At 44.9% G+C, this 17,120-nt stretch overlaps 2 protein-coding genes across 3 annotated transcripts in view; one reads left to right on the forward strand and one right to left on the reverse strand.

The window, feature by feature from the left end:
• myofl (myoferlin like) overlaps positions 1–1,399 on the reverse strand; it is a gene marked incomplete at its 5' end in the record, with an annotated part of 39,463 nt that extends 38,064 nt beyond the window's left edge. The window contains one exon of the mRNA XM_083658228.1: positions 1,379–1,399. Within this exon, the coding sequence (XP_083514354.1) occupies positions 1,379–1,399 (21 nt within the window). The remainder of the gene's footprint in view (positions 1–1,378) is intronic.
• agpat4 (1-acylglycerol-3-phosphate O-acyltransferase 4 (lysophosphatidic acid acyltransferase, delta)) lies at positions 1,153–15,156 on the forward strand. Of its 2 annotated transcripts, none has more exons than XM_083658539.1 (9): positions 1,153–1,253; positions 4,553–4,749; positions 5,504–5,673; positions 7,517–7,678; positions 7,802–7,955; positions 8,192–8,294; positions 8,439–8,514; positions 13,774–13,972; positions 14,896–15,156. In XM_083658539.1, exons 2-9 carry the CDS (start codon positions 4,572–4,574, stop codon positions 14,988–14,990), a joined length of 1,137 nt encoding a protein of 378 aa, XP_083514665.1. In that variant the 5' UTR covers positions 1,153–1,253; positions 4,553–4,571; the 3' UTR covers positions 14,991–15,156. The 2 variants fall into 2 exon arrangements, with proteins under 2 accessions (XP_083514665.1, XP_083514666.1); XM_083658540.1 differs by having other exon boundaries at positions 13,779–13,972.
• The last annotated feature ends 1,964 nt before the right edge of the window (positions 15,157–17,120 follow it).

The raw sequence follows: 17,120 nt of genomic DNA on the forward strand, positions 1-17,120 counted from the left end.
GGAGACATACCCACCACACCCCCAGTGCCAACAGCGTCCCAGGCTGGAATCGAATCCGGGACGTTCTTGCTGTGCAGCGAGAGTGCTACCACTGTGCCACCGTGCCCCCCACAAACACCCGGCCTTCAGCCAGTGAGAGCAAGGGAAACTCACACAAAACCTCGAGTAGGTCTCGATCAGGTCTGTATTTCATTTTGGGGTGAACTATCCCTTTAACCGAAATAAGGTTTTCAGACATGCACATACCATCTATCACCCGCAGAGGGTGTGCTGTCTACCAAGCACGACCGGGGGGGAACTTGAGGACAAATCCAGTCTGAAATACACAAACAAAATAGTTATATGACCCTATTCTAGGATACTTTGTGGTGGGGTTTTTTCTATTGTATCAATGTAAATGTCCATACAGGGACTGTAATAGTTTTTTTTCTTTCGTAAAGGGGTGACCACTGCGCATGTGTGCTACTCCCATGTTTCCTCCTTGTCCTCCTTCCTTCTACCAAAGAATGCAACACTAAAAGGCAAGAGGATAGAGCTCTGACTCTGCTCATCCTCAAACAGTAAGTAACCTCTGCCCATCCTCAAACAGTGTCGAGTTACTTCACAAAGTAACACAGTTGTTGCAAAGGTAAAGTAAAACAAAAAGGAGAGAGGTTATAGTTTATTTGGACTAAATTAGACACAATCCAACGCTGCATATTAATATCCAGAGCTCATATACGTTTTTGTTGATGAGTAGAGGGTAGTTGTTAGCCTAATAACTTTGGTTTTAGTGGTAGCAGATTGGTCGCCATGGTAACAGAGTTATGTTATGTTATGTTATTCCGTCTCTACGCGAGGCACATGGGGGAGAGCGCATGTGTGTGTGTGTTTGTGTGTGAAGTCAACGCCCACTTCTGAAGTTCGTCCCCCCCCCCCCCCCCCCCCCCCCCCTTCCTGTTTAACTAGTTGAGTGACTTCTCTTCTACGCAAACGATCTTGTCCATCTTCAGCAGGCAGGCAGGCCGCCGGGCGTGGCTTTGTGATGGGTGTGGCGATGGGTGTGCTTTGTGATGGGTGTGGCAATTGCTGATGCTGAACTTCCTCCTGCAGCTACAGTAGACCTACAGGGAAGTTTGATGCAGAAGCCTAGCATGCTTCAGCAGCAGTGACCGGTGCTTTGTCCATCTTTGGGATTGAAGCTAGCTCTCTGAAGCCTGGACACAGTGGACAGCTTTCTGGGACCTGACAGACTCACTAGGGGACACAGCAAGGTATGTTTGACATGCCTTAGTTTGAGGTCCATCAATTCTTGACAGATAATCAGCCTGTGATTTGTATTTATTTATTTCCATTTATCATTGTTTTATTAATGTAGATTAAACTTTATGGTGTGTACCAAGGTGGTCCTTTGCCACATGTCAGATCTCTCTCTCTCCTATTTCCTGTCTATCTACCTGTCCTATCCAATAAAGGCAAAAAAATGCCCCGCCCCACCAAATTACAACAATAACAATAACAAAAATAATAATAAATCCCTCTAATATCCCCCACCACCTACAGTAGGCTACATAGAGTAAATGCTGCTTTAAAGAGCCTCAATATTGTGTTAACGGGTGTGACACTTTCTAAGCTGGCCTGACTATTGTTTACCATCAAACACAGTTATCACTAGGACCTGCCCCATTGTGCTACACTTCTAAATGGCAACACAAATGAAAGTGAGTGAGGTGCTTGATTGAACACACCAACAGCAGCTGATGTGCAGTGACCCTCCATGATAAAGTGGTGTGTGTGTGTGTGTGTGTGTGTGGGTGTGGGGGTGTGTGTTTTTTTTAAGTATTTTCGTACTAATAATGAGTCCAAAATATAATTCATTAAAAAAAAAAACCTGCACCACACTCTTTAACTACAAAGTGTTGATATAGTAGAAACACACATTGACACTGTTCAAATAGTTTGAGGCAAGACAATGATCAAAGTGATTGATAAGAGGGGCACCTTTCCAGCCTGACGGTGACGAAGCCGGGCGAGGCTCCATCAGTTGATCAGTCCACCGAGCAAAGGTACAGTGTGCCCTGCTGCTATCTGTGAAGAGTGATCATCAGGGTCAATAAAGACACACTGATGCTATGATGAAATGCATAGGCTGAGGACCATGGTTAAATATTGGCCCAGGATTTCAACAGTTGGTCAACCCTCCACTGGCATAGGTTCCCCTTAGAGAGAGAGAGAGAGAGAGAGAGAGAGAGAGAGAGAGAGGGGGAGAGGAGAGAGAGAGAGAGAGAGAGAGAGAGAGAGAGAGAGAGAGAGAGAGAGAGAGGCAGCGGTCTAATGAAGAATGTGTTAATGTACTGTATTATAATCAGTGTTGGGCAGTAACTTAGTGTAATTGTATTACTTTCCCCAGTAACTAGTAATGTAAGGGATTACAATTTCAAAAAGTAATTATATTACAGTTACTAATCCAAGTAACTTGAAGTCATTGCATTACTTTCTCCAGCGCACAGGACTAAAACAAAGTCTGGAGATAAGCTATGCGAGACTTCTGGGTTGCCAGAATGCAAGTCTTTTGTCCTAGGTAGGCAAATACGCAAAATAAAAAGTACCAGTATGCATTTTGGCAGAATTATTGTTCCAATGAAGTGGATTCAGTTCTAAAATGAGCTGGCTAAACAGGTTGTACGTCACATACGGAAGGGGGGGGGGCGTAGCTAAAGCAAAGTAATGAGTAACGTAACCAATTACTTTTGATTCCAAGTAATAAGTAATTGTATTACTTTTTAAATGAGTAATCAGTCATGTGTAACTAATTACATGTCCTGAGTTACTTGCCCAACACTGATAACAGGTGATACTGGTCTGCATGGATGTTAATGGTTCCCTGACTACTTTAACCCATTGATACCTGATGCAGCATTTGTGTGTGTATCCCTTTAAGACCGCGAACCGCGTTAACGCGGTTCACGGTCTTAAAGGGATACGCACACAAATGAGGGATATACACGCAAATGCTGCATCAGGTATCAATGGGTTAAATTACAGCATGTTGTATAGATCAGTTTCCGAAACAGCTTTGATTTGTGTGTGCTGTAAGGAGCGCACTTCTTCGCTGTGTGATCTGCGCTCCGTCCGCACGAGGAAAACTCAAAGGCTCCATTCAGCTTTAGAGGGAGTGAAATGAGGAAAGTCCAGTGAAAGGAACGCTTTATTTCAGAGCAGGCAGAGAGCTTGGAACAGTTTGTGTTACAGCGTAGAACAACTGACTTACATTATGTTTGACACAGAGCTGATCCACACGTTGTTGCATCATCCCACAGAGTGGTGTGAGTGTGTGATATAGGACCACAGGGTGGTGTGAGTGTGTGATATAGGACCACAGGGTGGTGTGAGTGTGTGATATAGGACCACAGGGTGGTGTGAGTGTGTGATATAGGACCACACTGCAAAAAAAAAAAGTCTACCTGAACAAGATTAGTCCATATTCAGCCCTTCAAATCTTATCTTTCTTAAACCAAGAGCAAAACCGGTGAAGTGAGGTGAGGGTGAGATTGTTTGGAATGCAGTTTCACTTGTGACTTGGACATTTCTAGGAATGACTGTCAGTATCTCGAAACAAATCAGAATTAGGCACATGGGCAGAACTTTAGGACTCAAAAGTAGTCACCCTGCTTGCATCCCTCACCCCATCCTCCACCCCTTGCTCTCAGGTGCAACCCCTCTCCCACCCCTGCATTCTGTCAGGCATTTCAGTCACCCCTTCTCTCCCACCCCTGCATTCTGTCAGGCATTTCAGTCACCCCTTCTCTCCCACCCCTGCATTCTGTCAGGTATTTCAGTCACCCCTTCTCTCCCACCACTGCATTCTGGCAGGCGTTTCAGTCACCCCTTCTCTCCCACCCCTGCATTCTGTCAGGCATTTCAGTCACCCCTTCTCTCCCACCCCTGCATTCTGGCAGGCATTTCAGTCACCCCTTCTCTCCCACCCCTGCATTCTGTCAGGCATTTCAGTCACCCCTTCTCTCCCACCCCTGCATTCTGTCAGGCGTTTCAGTCACCCCTTCTCTCCCACCCCTGCATTCTGTCAGGCATTTCAGTCACCCCTTCTCTCCCACCACTGCATTCTGTCAGGCGTTTCAGTCACCCCTTCTCTCCCACCCCTGCATTCTGGCAGGCATTTCAGTCACCCCTTCTCTCCCACCCCTGCATTCTGTCAGGCGTTTCAGTCACCCCTTCTCTCCCACCCCTGGCTTAAAAATATGAATGTTTACATTAGGAATTGAGTCCAAAGCAGTTATGTTAATGTACGTTTTATTTGATATGACCAGCACACTACGGCAGTCAACACAAATAGTGCACGTGGTGCAACTCTACTCTCAGTCAGTGAGAGAGAGAGAGTGACCAGATAAGTGCTTTCTTTAGTGCAGTGTACAAACAAGAACCTCAGATTTTAAGTGGAGATGTGAGACCAACGGGGATCGAAAAGATCGATCTCGGGATTTTCTGAATCAATATCGGATCATTCAAATGAAGATCGATTCGATTCAACTTTTGGATTTTCTTTTTTACCCAGCCCTATCCTGGACAGAGCCATGGGCCTGGTGCAGCTGCTGAAGTCCCAGTTGCTGTGCCAGCTGCTCCTCTGCTACGTGTTTGTGGTGAGCGGCCTCATCATCAACCTGCTGCAGCTCTGCACTCTGCCTCTGTGGTCCCTCAACAAGCAGCTGTTCCGCTCCATCAACTGCAGACTGGCCTACTCCCTCTGCAGCCGTAAGTAGCCTACTCCATCTCCAGCCGTAAGTAGCCTACTCCCTCTCCAGCCGTAAGTAGCCTACATGCAGACTGGCTCCATCTCCAGCCGTAAGTAGCCTACATGCAGACTGGCTCCATCTCCAGCCGTAAGTAGCCTACATGCAGAGGTGGGAGTAGAAGAACATAAATCCCTAGCCTCGGACTTTGACTACTCATTCATTTCACTCAATCATAGTCTCACGGGAGCATCCTAATATGGCACACTGGATATGGCACTGCAGGCTCCCGTCAACAAGGCCCTACTTTTTCAGACATGCATGTTAAACTACGCCCTTCAGACAAGAAATTATAATCGTATTCATCTGATATCATTTCCTTATTTTAGAATACATCTTTCCCATGTAGTTGTAGTACTTTTTAGGATGCAGTGCCATATTAGGGTGCTCTGGTGAGACTATGATTGAAACAAATGAGTAGTCGAATTCTGAGGCAAACAAATTCCCAAGTAAAACTGCAAATACCAATTTAAAAATATACTCTGGTAGAAGTTGAAGTACTATTTTCAAATCCTTTACTCAAGTCCAAGTATAAAAGTATGTGAACTGAACTTAAATAGAACGCTAAAAAAGTAAGTCGTTTTCTAAAGAAAAAGTATTTTCTAAGATTCTAAACTGGTTTTCTGTTGAGCGTCCTTCTGAATCCCAGGTGAGAAAGAGTCTGCTGCTCAAATCTCTAACCTAACTCCATCGCCGCGTGTCTCCACTGTTCTCAGAGTTGGTAGTTGTCCTGGAGTGGTGGTCAGGAACTGAATGCACCCTCTACACAGACCCAGAGAGCTACCCACTATATGGAAATGAGAACGGAATCGCGGTTCTCAACCACAACTTTGAGATAGACTTCCTCTGCGGCTGGACCTTCTGCGAGAGATTCGGTGTGCTCGGGGTAAGAGGAAGTGTCTCGGTGAAGCGGGACTCTTGACCCGGAGGTTTTTCTGCATCCGTTGGTCCATTTAACAAGCTTTAAAAATATATATACGGTATATACTTTTTTTTTTTATCATTTTAAAAATGTTTACAAACAGAAAGACATACAAAAACCACAAACTACCCCCCAAAAAAAGAGGCATACACAGATTCACTCAACATAATCCCCCTCCCCGCAGGACCTCCCACCCATGAACCCACAAAGATATTAGCTCACAATATCTTCTCAAGTGAACAGACTCCCTCACACAGCAGAGAACCTAGCTAGCTAGCAACCTAGCTAGAGCTAGAGCTAGCAAACACAGGAGCAACCGCTATAAGCTCTCCTTTCTCCCCAATTCAAATGCACTGTTGAACAAACAGCCTGCTCTTCCCCCAGGTGTAGCACTCCAGTGAGGTTAGGTAGGTACTCCAAGTAGGAACGGTATTTAAAGTCGAGCTGAACCCAAAAATGACTTTTCCTTTCTTTTAGTTCAAATACCTGGGTATGCAGTGCACCTATTTAATAATGTATGCAAAAAAAAATCACAAAAATCGAATTTATTTAGTTTTTCACACTTTTTCACATAAAAAGTTCATTTTTCAAGATTTCATTGATAACAGTAATGTACAGTTTGCTGACATCACCTAATACTATCAATTTTCTACCCCATTTCAACCAATCATATCACGACATGCAGCTGTCAATCAAATCTTCATTTCAGGATAATTTTCTCTTCCAAATGAAGTAGAAAATGGCGCCTAGCATCTGGCAGAATTCCTATCCCATAAACTAACTACTAACTTGGCCAATTGTTAGAAACATGAACAAAAACCAAAAACTATAATCTCTAAGAATGCAAAGAAATGTAACTGGCTCGTTAAAACACGCATTCCAGGAATATTATTTACATTTATAACGATAATGGCGCGCGCCTCTGAGAGCGTGGCTGTCAGGGGTCGCCCCTCTGAGCTTCCAGGCGGGCGGGCAGCACCCATGCATCGGATTGTCCGCTCGCTCTGCACAAAGCAGCCTGGCTGCCTGGTACTCCGCGGATCCCACTCGCGTAGCACGACAACACGCTGAATCCCACCCGATTTGGGGGTGGAACACGCCAGGATTGGCCAATGCCAAAGCCAGTCCTCAGAATTGTCAAACCAAATAATCGACACCGTATATGGTCCGCCTCTCAATTTGTTTTCAGTCTGAAACGGACTCAGATGCACGTGACGAACGGGTTCGCCTCGACTTTAAAGCCCTATGTTTGTTTTTTTACTGCTCTTACTTTGGTCTTATTTCTCTTACCTCTTAATCCTTTTTGTAATGGTTTATTCTTTTACTCTTTTATTCTTTTATCTAATCCGCTGCCGATTTTTATGATTTTTATGGTTTTATTGCTTATTTTATTCTTGCCATCACTAAGGGATTGGATGATTTCAACATACCGTGCAATAGGGCAGTGCGATCTTGTGCCTTAGCTGGCACTCTTCCTGTGTTTTAGTGCAATGCTGTGACTGTGACCGTGTCTGTTCTGTGTTACTGTGTCTGTTACACCGATGTTGGTACAAGCACTTTTGCCCAAGACAAATTTCCTCCTGGGACAATAAAGTTTTATCTCATCTCTCATCTCAACCTAGCTATCATGGAGATGCCCGTGACCTCCACGCATGGCTTCAATAAATGTATTCCACGCCGTGATGTTCTCTACTTTAGTGCCATGCATACCGTCCACCGACATCTCCAGGACAGCCAAGTCCACAGCTGAAGATGCCCTTTGTTCAAAAGGCAGAGTTTCACAAGCTTTAAATTTGAACTTTTGCAGAGTTCCAAAGTGTTGGCTAAGAAGGAGCTGGCCTACATGCCGGTGATCGGCTGGATGTGGTACTTCCTGGAGATCGTGTTCTGTAAGAGGAAATGGGAGGAGGACCGCAGGACAGTGGCTGAGAGTCTGCAGAACCTGCAGGATTACCCAGAGAACTTCTGGGTAAGACTTAAGACACCGTGACGTCAATGTCTGGATAAAGTTTGAAAATGATATATCTTGGAGCCATTTCTTTCGAGGATATGTTGGAATAATGCTATTAATGAATCATTCCCCGGGGGCCAGTTCTTGCTTTACTGTGAGGGAACCCGCTTCACAGCCAAGAAGCACCAGATCAGCATGCAGGTGGCCGAGAAAAAAGGCTTGCCCAAACTGAAGCATCACCTCCTGCCCCGGACCAAGGGCTTCTGGGTCACTGTCCAGAATCTGCGAGGAAAAGGTGAGAAATGAAAATGAAATGATTACAGAAGCTTTTATCCTGGATTCATGAAAACTTTGAAAAGTCTTTGAAAAAGTTTTGACATTTTATCTACGAAAATGTGTGGGAACCCTGCATATGGCTGCCAGTCAGTATCGCATACGAGGAGAAGGCTGTTTCTTTGCCACGCGGATGTGCAAATCAAATGAGTTGTACAGTTTTGGTAACTGCTGCTTCGCTCTATTACTGCTGTGTAGTCGCAGCGATATACGACTCCACTCTGAACTTCAGAAACAACGAGGTTCCAACCCTGCTGGGAGTGCTCAACGGGAAGAAATATCACGCCGATCTGTACGTAAGGTACGTACGAGAGAGTATTCTACGTCGCTGAGTAAAGGTTAAACCTTTCAGAGTATCTGTGTTGTTGTGATGTTTGTCTGCTGTCTCTGCCATGACTGGTGCAATTAGGAGTTCTCCGAGATCTAACTTCCCATTTGCCAACAGGAGACTCCCCCTAGAGGCCGTCCCAGAGGGCGAGGCGGAGTGCGCTGCTTGGCTGCACAAGCTCTACCAGGAGAAGGTTAGACTGTGGAGACTGGACGCAGACTGTCACTGTACCCAGTTTCTAACAGATAGACTGTGGAGACGACGCAGACTGTACATGCAGTTTCTAACAGACTCTAGGCTCGTTTTGGAGGCTTCAATGAGGCCATTTACACCTGGCGTTAACATGCGTTTTCTGCCATCAGATTGCAATCAGATTGTATTTTATCACTTCAGCCTGATTCCATTTACACCTGGCATTAACAATCATTTTCTGCAATCGTTTGCAGAAATGTTTGCCCTCTCAATGCGCATAAAGTTGCTGTATCCAGATTGAGAGGACACATTGCATTTACACTTGTGTTCAATGTGTACACAATGCATCCCTGACCACCTCCGGAGGTGGTTTGCCCGATCAGATTGCAATCCTTCTTCAATGCGTTTTGGGGGTGTTTACACCTGTACTTTCAAGTGATAAAACACAATCTGATTGCAATCTGATCACAGAAAATGCATGTTAACGCCAGGTGTAAATGGACTCAGAGAGACCTGTCAGTGGCTTTTCTCATTGCTTATTCTGGTAACGAAAAGACACACTGATAAGTAACGTGTAGGAAGGCATAGTCCAGTGGCTTAATGCTCATATTCAAGCTTACCGTTACGGAGCAGATAAAAGCACCAAATTTTGCATGAGGCTTCCTGAGGGCCCACTTAAGGATTTTAGAGTAGGAGACCAACCAGAAATTATGAAAATCTCCATACAGAGCACCATATTCTCTTGCTCAACATGTATGAAAAAATGTGACGTTTTCTTGAGTCTTAAGAAGAACATTGATGGTAAAATGCTCTTTTTAGGCCACTGAATAAGCTGAATCTGCTTTCATTTGTACACAAACTAGTAGACCTTCCAAATGTAAGTGTAAAAGTGTAAAATAGAGTGCCATGACACCTGGTGCACCTTCCATAAGTCCTGTACAGTATAGACGGAATTATGAACAAAAAGGAGAAAAACATTCCCTATGTTAATATCACAAGTTTTCTCTATTTTCTTTTTGGCTTTAGACTTAAACATCAAGTTGCTCACATAGCCCTACCTAATTACAGAGTTCATATTTTGTATGCACAAAAATAATCTGTCATATCGGTAAGTCATGTGATATTAAGGGCTAGTCATGTCGTATATTTTTTCTACTGTACTGAAAGAACTTGCCCCTCTCTTCTTTGCATTGGACCATGTGAACTATTCAAGATGGATGTCTGTCCATATCAGGGACATGAAGTCTTTGCCAAACTCTATCAAGGATGAGTTTGAGAAACGTTCACACTGGGTTCTTTCAAAGACGTACAACAAGTTATCTGCGATCCCTTTTGACCAAGCTCATGAACAGGAGAACAAGATCGTGAAAGGTTCAGGTGGTGCAGTTGGCTTCACAGAAAACCCAAATGCTTTCAGACGATGGATGCTCTCGGGACCAGAGATGGGAAGATTGTTTAAGGAATTTGAAGAGGAATATCTCCCTGGAGACGACATGGAGGATCCCAAGAATTTCCAGCACCATGAGCAGGGTGTTTCAGCACAGAAGAGGTTTCAGAGACATGTTGTCAGCCTGTCTGAAATTATTAAAAGCATGGGGAATCCTTTCTTGGATGATTTCAAAGATCTAGTAACTGTTGACAGTCGCAACTGCACAGATGAATCAGTTGTAAATAATACAGTGCAAATCTTGGAGTACACGGGCAAGAGACAATACGAGGAGTTCGTCAAGAAGGTGCTTGATGAGCGCACCCACTCCATCCATGATCCAATCAAGAGGAATTAATTTGCACTCTTCAGGCAACCTCGACAAGACAATGCCTAAACATGGGAAGAAGATCAAAGTCCTTCAAAACAATGTGGCACTCTTTGGGCAGCTATACATTGCTATGCAGAGCCGTGAGAGTGACTTGGATGAATTCTTTGCACATGAGGTACAGTCCTTCCCTCCTTCCCTCTCAGATTTTGGCAAGCTTCACCTGCCAGGCACAAAATCTGACCTACTGCAATGTCTTGACCAGCCTGGGCAATCAGAGCCACCCTCAAGCTATGACTGCAAAATTCTGGATGGAGCAGTTATTGTCCACTGCCTGCCCACTATTAGAGTCAGCACGTTTGATGAGTATGCAGATGGAGTTTTCATCCCCTATCTGCAGAAGCAGCTGCAGCATACCAAGCGGTTTGGATGTTGTATGGGACACATACATCCCAAGCAGTTTGAAGGAGTCCACCCGTGAAAAGAGAGGACAAGGTGTTCGCAGGAAAGTGTCTGGTCAGACAAAGCTACCAGGCAAATGGATGGATTTTCTTCGTGACCCAATAAATAAGAAGGAACTGTTTGCCTTTTTGACATCCAGGATTGAAGAGTTCAACTGGCCACCAGACAAAGCTTTATATGTCACATCAGGGCAAGCTGTGTCATCTTTTGGTTCCAGTAGCACCATGAACAGTTGCAATCATGAGGAGGCAGACACCAGGATTGTGGTTCATGTACAGCATGCACTGGAGCAAGGAGCAAAATGTGTCCTTGTGCGTACTGTGGACACTGATGTCATCATGGTCCTTGCAGGCGTATTTCATGATTTAGTTGTGATTCAACCTTTGACTGACATCTGGGTCACTTTTGGCATGGGCCACAAATACAGATTTTACCACATAAACAAGATATGTGAAAATCTAGGGGAGCCAAAATCTCCCACATATCTCCAATATGCAATCTCCATGCATATTCAGGTTGTGACACAACATCTGCCTTCAATGGTAAGGGTAAGAAGTCAGCTTGGCGGGCCTGGCAGGCCTATTGTGATGCAACAGAAATATTTGTTAGTCTGGCCAAGCAGTTCGAGAGATTTACTGTTATCCTGTATGACAAATCCAGTCCTTTGACCTCCATCAACCAGAAGAGAAAATAACTCTTCTGTCATGAGAATCGGGCAATGGAGAAACTGCCACCCACCCAGGATGCGCTACTTCAACATATTCGACGGGCAGTGTATCAAGCAGGCATCTGGGCGACCAGCACACAAACACAGCAAGTGCTTCCTTCCCCACAGGACTATGGATGGACCAAGGAGGAATTGGGGTCGTGGGTGCCAGTTTGGTCAACAATCCCAGAGGTCTCCAGAGCATGCAGAGAGCTGATCAAATGCTCTTGTAAAGGGGACTGTTCACACTGCAAATGTGGCAAAGCCAATTTAGACTGCTCACCACTTTGCAAGTGCCACTGTACCAAATAGATATCTGCACAGCACAATAGCACAGCAACAGGTATGACAATTATCTCATATAGAAAGTTGAAATGTTGTCATTTATTGTAAATATGTTTATTTTCACTGGCCTAATGATGTTAACTTTGAAATCATTTCCTTACACCTTATGATGCAAGTCCAAAGAAACACCCAACGTGCTTCAGCCAAGCTTGGAATAGAAGAGGAGTCCTGGTGCTCAACAGTGAGGAAAGACTCTGAGGAAGACAGTTCACCTGTCAAAACATCAGTCAGCCCCTTTTTCCCCTAATAAAAAAAGAACGTGCAGACCTAAGAGTGCTCCAGTTTTCCTTACTTCGGGTAGTCTATGCCCAGGTAAAACCTTTTTTCTACCTTATGATGCATATTAATTTACACTTTAATCATGTCTAAGCAGATATACTGTAGGATACATGTATATCAAAATTAGCAATTTTGGAAATAATCTCAAATTTGATTATGCCTAGGGACTTGAATATAGCAGTCGTTTTTCACTTATTTTATTGATATTGATGGTGTTGCGATTTCATATTTTACATGGCCATTTTCTCAGGGCTCCTACTCTAAAATTGTATAATAGACCCTCAGGAAGCCTCATGCAAAATTTGGCGCTTTTATCCACCCGGTAACGGTAATTTCACTAAGCCACCTGACTAGCAGCAAATGACATTTCGAATGTTTTGCATTTCACTGTGGCAGTGAGGGTAGTCTAGGCCTGGGCGATATGCTTTAAAATCAATATTACAATAATCAATCAATCATAATAATCAAGATCATGTTAATCCCATTAAACCAAATGCACCCGGAGGAAAACCCACACGAATACGGGGAGAACATGCAAACGCCAGGCATAAAATTTGATCCGATTTAATTGCGTTTCCGGCTAGCACTTATAATTCTAGAGACAGCATGGCTTGCCTTCTATTCCAGGCCATAGAAATAAAGTTGGCAGTCTTAAAGGGGGACTAACCCCCCAGATATGTATCAGAACAGTGATTTGAAAATACCTATGGAAAAAACCAAGAAATGGCATATACTCTTGTCTATACTAGACTCTTTATACTATGCTCTTTATACCTCAGTCTTAAACAGCCACTCCAACTTCTGGCCGTCATCTGCCCAGAAGAGCTCAGCTTTTTGCGTTTGCATTTCATCAAATAAGGAAATCCTCAAATCATCAGTACAATAAAACATGAGATGAAACTCATTATCAACATCTTTTAGATCACAGACATGGCATATCCTCTTCTCTTCTGGTATAGCTGTGAACCGCCCTACTTCAATAGCAAAAGGCAGGATACCAATTCTCAGCTGAGCACATAAAGACCTCTGGTTTCTGCTTAGAAAGGAAGTGACATAGGGCTCAGGACCAAAACGCTGCTTCATCTGAACATATGATCTAATATGCCGTTTGCCCATTCCTCTCTATAATTAAGAGAGAACTTTTGTTTCAACATATTAACGTTACAGCAAAGCATGTTGTGAAAAATATATGCCAGGTCTGCCTCTCTAAGAGTAGAAAAATGTACAAATACTCCGTGACTGTACTTATTAAGTAGGACTTTCGGGTATCTGTACTTTACTGAGTATTTATTTTTCCGACAACTTTTTCCTTTTACTCCCTACATTTTAACACAAATATCTGTACATTCTACTCTAGTTTTAATGCACGACAGACAAAAAAGATGTAACGTCTGTTTCTCTCTCGTCTCGCATTCTCCCCAGCTTTCACGCATTATGTGCACTTTTTCGGTGGGAAAACCATATCACACAAATTATCAATCTAAGTATAGTCTTTATACATCTTAAAATATGTTTGGAGGGGATCTTTTCAGCTGAATAGTCTTCGAATGATATGAATATGATGTTGAACGAGGTTCAGTTAGATTTGCAAAGAAAACGGCTGGTAGAAATACAGTACTGCTTTTATTTTTGTACTTCTGCTTCAGTAAAGCACGTGTGTACCTTTTCCATCTCTGGCCCTGTGTGTCAGTGGTGTGTGTGAATGTTTCCACAGGACAGCTTCCAGGAGCAGTACAGGCAGACGGGCCGTTTCCCCGGCCCTGTGGTGAGCACCCCTCGCCGGCCCTGGGCCCTGCTCAACTGCCTGCTCTGGTCCTGCGTGCTGCTCTACCCTCTCTGCCTGCTGCTGGCTCAGCTCCTCAGCTCTGGATCCCTGCTCCCCCTGGTGGCCTCGGTGGCTCTCTGCTATGCAGGTTGCTTGCATTCATACGACGCTATATATAGCTATTTTCCATTTTAGATAGGTAGATTTCGGTAGATTTCCCTGCCTACCAATACGAGGGTTGCAGGTTCGACCCCCCATCTTACCGTCGGGTATGGTCGGGCATCCATACAGGCACACAATTGGCCATGTCTGCGGGTGGGAAGCCGGATTAGTGGTCCTGGTTGCTGCACTAGCGCCGCCTCTGGTCGATCGGAGTGCCTCTTCGGGGGGAGGGGAACTGGGGGGAATAGCGTGATCCTCCCACACACCATGTCCTGCCGGTGAAACCTCTCTTCTTTCAGGTGAAAAGAAGCGGCTGGCATGTATTGGAGGAAGCATGTGCTAGTCTACAACTCGGCAGAGGGGGTGGAGCAACGACCGGGACAGCAGGGGGAATTGGCCAAGTACACAACTAGGGGGGAAACGGGGGGCAAATCCGAAAAACCTAAATTAAAAAAAGGGGGGGGGGGGAGTTTCCCATTATCATTATGTAATGAGAAATGTACAATTCAAAAGGAAATGTACTGTGAAAATAACAAATGACAGTACATGACCGGGGCGGCTGTAGCTCAGGAGGTAGAGCGGGTCGTCACTAATCGCTTTGGATGAAAGATGTCGGTAGTTCAATTCCCGGCTCCTCCAGTCTGCATGTCGAAGTGTCCTTGGGCAAGATACTGAACCCCAAATTGCTCCTGATGGTGTGCCAGCACCCTGCGTGCATGGCAGCCTGCCACCATCGGTGTGTGAATGGGTGAATGTACCTTGTAAAGCGCTTTGGATAAAAGCGCTATATAAATGCAGGCCATTTACCATTTTACCATTTACATGATCAAAAAAAAAGACTGAGCACTTCTTGTCATTTGTTGTAGTCATGCCGACTAAACGTACTCTTTCTTCCTCGTTCCTCCTCAGCTTCCCTGGGTGTGCGCCGCTGGATGATTGGCCAGACTGAGATTGACAGAGGCTCAAGCTATGGGAATAAAGAGGTGCCGCTAAACAACAACTAGGACCTGCTATGAAGAACTGCTCCGCTGCTAATCTGCAGGCCACGCTTCACAGCAGCAACCTACACTGCAGGCCACGCTTCACAGCAGCAACCTACACTGCAGGCCACGCTTCACAGCAGCAACCTACACTGCAGGCCACGCTTCACAGCAGCAACCTACACTGCAGGCCACGCTTCACAGCAGCAACCTACACTGCAGACCACGCTTCACAGCAGCAACCTACACTGCAGGCCACGCTTCACAGCAGCAACCTACACTGCAGACCACGCTTCACAGCAGCAACCTACACTGCAGGCCACGCTTCACAGCAGCAACCTACACTGCAGACCACGCTTCACAGCAGCAACCTACACTGCAGACCACGCTTCACAGCAGCAACCTACACTGCAGACCACGCTTCACAGCAGCAACCTACACTGCAGACCACGCTTCACAGCAGCAACCTACACTGCAGGCCACGCTTCACAGCAGCAACCTTCACAGCATTTTGACGCGACTCGGCAGAACAAGCGCTAACCTGCTTGAGGCACAATGCAGACGGAGTGTCATCATCTAAACGCCACACTCCTGAACAGTGGCGTGCCGTCCATTAGGCGAACTAGGCAAATGCTAAGGGCGCTTGAGCCGTTAGGGGCGCCAGAGAGGGTAATTTTTTTTTTTTTTTTTTTTTTTTACAAATACTTTTTCATGATAATAGGCCTACTATTATTTTACAATAGTAGACAAAAATAAGAACAACAACGTCTTAAGTCTTTAAATAATAGTGAAATCATTTTTCTAATTCTGGCTTTCTGGCTGCCCGGGCTGCAGCACTTTCACCATGGTCCCTAATCCATACCACCCCACCCACTGCGCGGCCGCGCCCCCTTCTACCTGCTCGGAGCTTTTTCCCAGAGTGGGGGAAGGGAGCTGGAAGGTGGGTGCTGAGGGTGCTGCAGCACCCCCTGGTGGCAAGAAATGGATTTTCGAAATTGTTGGATTTGGCTGTCTTGTGTTTATACCACCAACAAGATGCATTAAAAAACAGTTTGTGCTTCCCAGCTCTAATCTTATTTCATACGCTCTCTCTTCAAAAGTGTTTGATTTTCATCATAATCTGGTTTTCCATAATAATAATAATAATAATAAGTTCAGTGTTTATGCCTGTGTTTCTGTCTGTTGTAGTGTAAAACGACTAAAGGGAGAGCAGGTGCTTACATGAAAGTGAGTGAGAAAAGGAGAAGATACTGAATAATGACATCACAACAGTATAATCCTAATGTTAATTTAAAATTAAATATTCTTCTAAATATGGATGAAAGTCCAAAAAACATAACATTTTCTTCGGCGCTGCCCTCGCGGGCAGCACCGAGAGACCCTTCCTTACAGCACCCCCTACCTAAAAGTACTTCCAGCGCCACTGGGGAAGGGCGATTCTGAGCCTGCACTGCAGTGCTGGATTAGCTGCGATATAATTTTTATTATATTTTCTTTGGGGGAGGGGGGGGGCACCAGCAAAAATCTTGCCTAGGGCACCAACTTGGTCAGGCACGCCACTGCTCCTGAAGCTCAGGCTCTGAGACGATGGAACTGGGCCGTGCGTGCTGGTTGTATTAAATTTGCTGTGGGATAGCTACGATATTAGAATGGGACACGCGTTTAAAATCACGGCTTTACCACTCAGGATGCAGACATTTGTGACACTGGCTGGTGAAAGGACAAACATCAGTTTTCGGATCACTAAATACTCTATAATTTGTTAGCAAAACTACTACCAAGCTTGTTCACCAACTTTGAGAGCGATTTCTATGCCTCCGCCGGCGATAGCTGAGCTGTCCGTCCGATGTTCGTTAACGCGATATCTCAGGAACGCCTTGACGGAATTTTGTCAAATTTGGCTCAAACGGCCGCTTGGATTCGAAGATGAACTGATTAGATTTGAATGGTCAAAGTTCAAGGACACTGTGACCTCACGAAGGCCATTTTCTAGCTCGTTAACGCAATATCTCAGGAACGCCTTGATGGAATTTCAGCTAACGTTTCGTATCGTAACGTTATCGTGAACCCAATATCGTGTATCGTATCGTATCGTGAACTAAGTGTATCGTGACACCTCTACTATATACTGTACTACCTTCAATCTATCGATCT

This window comes from Poromitra crassiceps, assembly GCF_964638095.1.
Source record: "Poromitra crassiceps genome assembly, chromosome: 22".
In the NCBI taxonomy this organism is placed as follows: domain Eukaryota; kingdom Metazoa; phylum Chordata; class Actinopteri; order Beryciformes; family Melamphaidae; genus Poromitra; species Poromitra crassiceps.